Here is a 6,976-nt window from a genome sequence, read left to right on the forward strand (position 1 = left end):
AAACAGATTTTTAAAATAATCCCTTGCGTTCCATGAGTTGCGTTAATTAATGTTTCAGCCCAACCCTCTTGCTTAATTAATTGTTTTCCCTTTTTTTTAATCTACTATAACAAGTCAAGAGATAAAAAAACTTTTGAGTCTTTCTTATATAAACCTTAAACCCTAAAAAGAATGAAAATTTGTAAGTTAGACCTCATTAATTTGAATATTTCTTTTTCAGTTATACTGATGCTATTGTATTATATACTACAAGGTGAAATAAAAATATAACTTAATTTTTGCATACCACTTTGCATTTGTATTTCAAATATGTTAAGGGGTCAAAATTAAATCTTGACTAATTCATTATAAAATTATGTATATAATCATAGTTTAACAAGAAAGAAATAGTAGATCAACACGTGCTGCACGCGCACCATATATAACTAGGAGTCTTAATTATAACATTAATTTTCTGTGTGACATTGGAGAGAAAGTAGAAGAATAAAAAACGATGTATATATAGAAAAGAAACACAGAAGTGGATCATTCTCCATTGCAGATCAATAATCATGGGGTCCTATGAGATCAAAGATGAAGCTGAAAAGCTAAAGGCTATTTTTCTTCCCTTCATCGCAACCAGTCACCTTATTCCGGTGGTGGACATGGCGAGGCTCTTCGCCATGCACGGCGTGGATGTCACCATCGTCACCACACCAGCAAACGCCGCCGTTTTCCAGAGCTCCGTCGACCGTGATTCTGGCCGTGGACGCTCCATTCGAACCCATGTGGTGAAGTTCCCGCAAATTCCTGGTTTGCCAGAAGGTGTGGAAACTATCAACTCCGACACTCCTCCACCACTGACGATGAAAATCGGCGAGGCACTGTCCATTCTCCAGGGCCAATACCAGCAACTCTTCCGTCTCATGCAGCCTGATTTCATCGTCACCGACATGTTCTACCCCTGGAGTGCTGATGCTGCTGCTGAACTTGGAATTCCAAGGCTCGTTTATGTCGGCGCCAGTTACTTTTCTCACTGTGCAATGAACTGCGTTGAAGAGTTTGCGCCTCACGACAAGGTAGACTCCTATCAAAGCACCATTCTTAAATATGTATAGGGAAAATGGAACCTTTTTAAAGTAATCTCATGTTTTATTTGATCCCATGCATAGGTTGATTCGGATGGTGAGAGTTTTGAGCTTCCTGGGTTGCCCCACAAGTTGGAGATGACACGGTTGCAGTTACCGGATTGGCTCAGGGCACCAAAACCCTATACCTATCTAAAGAAGATGATGAAAGAATCAGAGAAAAAGAGCTACGGATCAGTGTTCAAGAGCTTTTATGAGTTCGAGGGAGCTTACGAGGAGCATTACAAGAGAGTAATGGGTACCAAGAGTTGGAGTATAGGACCAGTTTCGTTGTGGGTGAACCAAGACGAGTCGGATAAGGCTGGTAGAGGACAAGCCAAAGAAGGAAAAGGAACAGATGAAGAGTTGATTCGATGGCTCGATTCCAAGAAAGAGAACTCAGTTCTGTATGTGAGCTTTGGGAGCATGAACAAGTTTCCCACCACGCAGCTTGTTGAAATAGCCCACGCACTTGAAGATTCAGGGCATGATTTCATATGGGTGGTGAGAAAAAACGATGATGGGGATTTTCTGGAGGAATTTGAAAAGAGGGTGCAAGGAAGCAACAGAGGGTATCTGATATGGGGTTGGGCACCACAACTTGTTATACTGGACCACCCTGCCACTGGGGCTGTGGTGACTCACTGTGGGATGAACACTGTGTTTGAAAGTGTGATCGCAGGGTTGCCAATGGTGGCTTGGCCTCTGTTTTCGGAGCAGTTTTTCAACGAGAAGTTGGTGGTGGATGTGTTGAAGATTGGAGTTTCGGTTGGAGCAAAAGAATGGCGAAATTTGAATGATTTTGGGAGTGAGACAGTGAAGAGGGAGGCCATAGGAGAGGCTATTGGTTTGTCGATGGGTGGAGGGGAAGAGTGTGTGGAAATGAGAAGGAGAGTGAAAGTGCTGAGTGATGAGGCAAAGAAAGCAATTCAGAGTGATGGCACTTCTCACAACAATCTGCAAGAGCTTATTCAAGAACTCAAGTCACTGAAACTTCAAAAGGATAATAGCAACAGTAATTGAGGAGATACCCTTCATAAGCCCTGTGGAAGATGTTAGATCTTCACAGTTCAACTTTTTTTTTTTATATTTTGAATGTTCATGCATGCTTCTACCAGCTATGATCAGGAAGAGAGAAAAAAAGGAAAATATACTTTTTTCTTAATAATAAAATTTGATAAGTTTAGAAATAAATATATATAATAAAAATAAATTTAGAATTAAATGATGTAAAAGAATATTAAAATAATAAGATTGCGAATTGTAGTGTGATTGTATAAAAAATATTGATTAATGTATTGATGGAGATCCGACTAGAGATGAGGACAAATCATTGTATATAATTGTGTGCAAACCTCAACCATATGAGTTGGTTTCATGTGGTTGAGTTAGACTTAAAATTCACTTCATAACATGATAAAAATATTTTTTTTTAAAATAATTAATTAGAAATTATATAATACAACAGATTGTTAATATATCATTTTTTTTTTCACTTTTCAGCAAGTTTTTCACCAATTCTATGTTTAGTTTAACATTATTGTGAGGCATTTAATTGTGGACAAGAGATGAACAAGAGACTAGCCTAACAACATTGATGACCGTGGTCTTGTTGAGTACAATTTGTTGACCCTCTCCAATGTAAGTTTTTTAAATATTTTACATATAAAATTGTCTGTATAATTTTAAGTATTAAATTCTTGTAAGACTGATAAATTTTTATAGGATTTTACAATGATAAAAACCCTTGTTAATAATATTTTATATATTGATGATATATTAACACTTTGGATAGCTGTAATTTTTTAACCAAAAGAATACTTTAATATTCTTTCTTCACTCACCATCTTTTATCATATATTTTTCCGGTTAAAATTTTTATCGATTTCAACGGTTTCAATATTGAAACGTACGTTATAATCTATTAAAAATAATTTAAGTTTAAATTAATTAAATTTTATAAAATTTATTTAAAAAATTAGTCCTCATAATGTTATTATTTTATATAAAAAAAATTATAAAATCATATTATGTCATTTCGGGAAGCATTCCCGACGTTGGATTAGAGTGTAAGTTTGTCGTAATAAATGCATGAAATTTAGTGTCTTGGTTGGATTAAGACACTGACTCTTCGTGTTTTTTTCTTCAATTTGGCAATTTTTCAATACCTCTCATTCACTCTATTTTCTCCATTCAAATGAGTAAGCTTTTCAAAAAAAATATTCGTAAGACACTACAACTTTAAATGTAAATGTAAATCTAAACATTTTGTTTCATGTATTTCAGATATTCGCATGCCATAAGCTAAAAGAAAATAAATGTTTTATTAAATTATATGTTTATTTTTTTCTCAAATTTCTTGGATACTAAAGTGTAAAAATTATTAATCAAATAAAAAAATGAAGAAGCAGCACAAAGATGAAAATGAAAACAGTAGTATTTATTTATTTATTCTCATTGACTCTTTTATGTAAAAAAATAGATGATTACTAGAAGATGATGAAATCATATATTTATATTTGTTCTATGAAGTTATTAAAGTTATTAATTGATGGATTTAGTTTTAATAAATATTATTAAATATGTAATAGATATCTATAATTTTTTTATTCAATTTTTAATATTAAATATAACTATATAAAAATAATAAAATAAAAAATGAGTAATAAAGCGTATGTATTTCCACTGTTATATAATTATCATTGACGTGTTTATTTGTATTTTTTAGTATTTAATTTTAAAAATAAAAAATAGCGTCATTCTTAATAATGTTGACATTGAACGTTGTTTTTAGATGAATAAAATTAGAGTTCTCACCCATTAAAGTTTTTGTTTCTGTACTTGAACGACGATTGTAGTTCATTTTTTATCATTAAATAATACAGATTATTCTTCTCTATTATCGTGATTCTCTCTGGTATAAACATCGTCGTTATATGAAAACTCTTCAGCAAAAATAGAAGTATTTTTACCAAACAAAAAGACAATTTCTTCAAGTACCATTATGACATGCACCAGATGCAAAATTTAAAATTTAACATTGCCTTGATTTCAGTTTTGCATTTCGGAAGTGATTTTTATATATTTTGGATTTTAAAATCTGGAACGTCATTTTCATATTTCATTTAACTTCTGGATGATCATATCTGAAAGTGAGTTATGAGTTTCGGATTTTCATATCTAAAATGGTGTGCTATAAATGGTACAGACGATTGAGATTCAGAACTTATTTATATTTGCTTACGGATCTTGACATCCGAAATGTAGGTTATTTATGTTGTCCAAATAAGCTTTCGGATGGTGAAATCCATAAGTGACATATTAGTCCCAGATTTGTATATTCAGAACTTTGTGATTTGACTTATGGATATGAATATCTAGGCAAAAAATTTAATTCATTAAGGACAAAACAAACATTTCACGTCATTGTGTTGGGTGGAAGTCCGAATTGATATGGTACAGGGAGAATCAACTAGCAAAGAAACATGTCATATAATGGGTTGCTTCTTCCTGCACCTCCATTCCTTCTTGTGCCACCCCCATAAATTTTTCGTATTCCAAAAATACCTTTTTCAATATTCGGAATTACTTAATCCAGAAGTCTTTTTCTAGATTCAGAATTAGTTTCCGAATTATGTAATCCAGAAGTCTTTTTCTGGAAGCCTTTTTTTCAGATGTGTTATGAGCTTCCGGATTACATAATCTAAAAGTTTTTTCTAAATATGAAATTGACTTCTGGATTATGTAATCCGTAATATATCCAGATTACATAATCCATAGGCTTATTATTTCAAATCCAAGGGGGTGAAAAAAAAAAGGATAAAAGGTATTTTCATATTTAGTATGGGGGTGGCACAAGAAGGTATGGAGGTGTAGGAAGAAAGAGTCCATATAATGTTGGAGTGCATTGGAAAAAAAAGGCACTAACAGGTTGGGCTTTAGAAGTCTACATGTTCTTGACAGAAGTTGTTGGCAAGTGGTTCCTGCACCATATGAATCTTAACTTGCATCTTATAATTTTTTATTTTTTATTTTAAATTATATTCTTTTTTCAGATTTAAAAATTGAATTTAAAAAAATATAATTTAAAAGTCAAAATTTCGTTATGGAAAAGAAGATTTGAAATGAAAAAAATACATTCTGAAAAAGAAAATCCACAGCACAAAATGTGAAAAATGCCTTTTGAAAAAAAATCTAGAATTTATAAATATGTTATGAAAATCCAAATTTAATAACGTATTATGGAAAAAAAAAAATCCAGAACACAATCTAAAAATGTATTACGATTTTGAATTCAAAAATGTGTTTCGACAAAAAAATTCTGGAATTCAAAAAGATATTGTGGAAATTCTAATTCAGAAAATTTTGCAGAAAAGAAATTTGGAAGTATTTTATCCGCACACTAAGGTTATTTTCGTCATATTCAATGATGGGTGCAGTTGGAATTGATATGGTGCAGAGATAATTTGCCAAAGTTGTTTGGTCCTTGATCCAGAAGATATTGCTTTTGGGCTTCAGTTTCCTGAACTACACAATTACTAACTGCACCCATACAAAGAATTGAAAAAAACTAATATACCCTTCATCGCTGCACCTCCATTTTTCATCCGTGCACTCTTTGAAAATATTATATATTCTTTGCCATATGTTCCGAAAAGCTTATTATAGGAAACATCTTATATATTTTAGAAAGTTTGTCCCAAATATATTTTATACGCTCTCAAAAAACTATTTTGAAAATCTTGTTATTGCATAAAAAAGCTGAATTAAATTATTTATAATATTAAAAAAGATATTCCAAAATAAGATGTTGATTCTTAATACTTCAAATTACTCAAAAAGTTTAAACAATTTAGATTAAATCAAAATTTAGTTTAATCTTATTCAACCATTAATTTGTGCATTTTACTACCCTAGTCTAGTGGTGGTCACAGTTTTTACTTATATATATACCTCCACATTGCACTCTCTCCTTATTATGAAATCACAAAATAACATTTTAAAATCTTTCAAATTACTGTAAAAAAAAAAACTAATTATATACTCCGAGTTATTGTGGAAAAAAATCAAATTGTATTTTCTGTTATTATAAGTACATAATCAAACAATAATTTTCAATAAAAAAAAAAACTCATTCCAAAAGTATATAATCTTAATAAAATTTATTAATCACTGGATTAGACCAAAGATAAATGGTTCCTTTAGCATACAAATCATGAACAAATTATCTAGAATTTGCCCCATGTTGACATTTTATCATCTCTAGGCTATAAAAATATTTTGTGGTGAGAACATTTGAGTTAATTGTAAATTTAAAAATCAATTTCAAATTATACATAAAACATTTTTTAAATGATTCTAGAATGTATAATTCAAAAACATTATAGATAGGAATTTGCAAAACATGAAAAATATTTAAAATTTCACTTTTGTCATTTCACTAGGAGATATGAACAGAATTACAAATTAAAAAAAAAGTTGTTATTATTTCACTATTATAGGAACTATAAATAGAATTACAAATATATAAAAAAGAAGAAGCAAAAACCTCATGTTCACTTAGTAATACAAAGATAGAAACTCATGAAAGACTCAATAGATTTAGTCATGAAATCAAAAGTTTTGTATCGCGCAATATATTTAAGTGATAAAATTTAAATCAAACATTTAAAGAGAAGTCAGTTATAAATAATACACGTCATTTATTTTTTAAAATTAAATAAAACATTTAATTTTTAAGGTTTACACTACTAAAAATCATTAAGGCTCAGTTTGTTTTTATGAACGTAATGTTCACAAAGAAAAAAGTGAGAGAATATCAGTTGTTTGGATCTAGGGTGTTGCAAGGAAGAGGAGGAGAAAATATTAAC

General features: G+C 30.8%; 1 protein-coding gene across 1 annotated transcript; it reads left to right on the forward strand.

Annotated features, from left to right (window-relative positions):
• The first annotated feature begins 448 nt into the window (after nucleotides 1-448).
• LOC137830701 (soyasapogenol B glucuronide galactosyltransferase-like) lies at nucleotides 449-2,319 on the forward strand. Its single transcript, XM_068638176.1, has 2 exons — nucleotides 449-1,058; nucleotides 1,152-2,319. Exons 1-2 carry the CDS (start codon nucleotides 552-554, stop codon nucleotides 2,127-2,129), a joined length of 1,485 nt encoding a protein of 494 aa, XP_068494277.1. The 5' UTR covers nucleotides 449-551; the 3' UTR covers nucleotides 2,130-2,319.
• The last annotated feature ends 4,657 nt before the right edge of the window (nucleotides 2,320-6,976 follow it).

The sequence above is a fragment of the Phaseolus vulgaris genome, chromosome 7, assembly GCF_000499845.2.
Source record: "Phaseolus vulgaris cultivar G19833 chromosome 7, P. vulgaris v2.0, whole genome shotgun sequence".
Taxonomy (NCBI): Eukaryota; Viridiplantae; Streptophyta; class Magnoliopsida; order Fabales; family Fabaceae; genus Phaseolus; species Phaseolus vulgaris.

Excerpts from the sequence above, each read along its gene's own strand:
- LOC137830701 (XM_068638176.1), top strand. The coding sequence starts at position 552 with ATGGGGTCCTATGAGATCAAAGATGAAGCTGAAAAGCTAAAGGCTATT. Across the intron at positions 1,059-1,151 it reads AGTTTGCGCCTCACGACAAG|GTTGATTCGGATGGTGAGAG; the intron begins GTAGACTCCTAT and ends TCCCATGCATAG.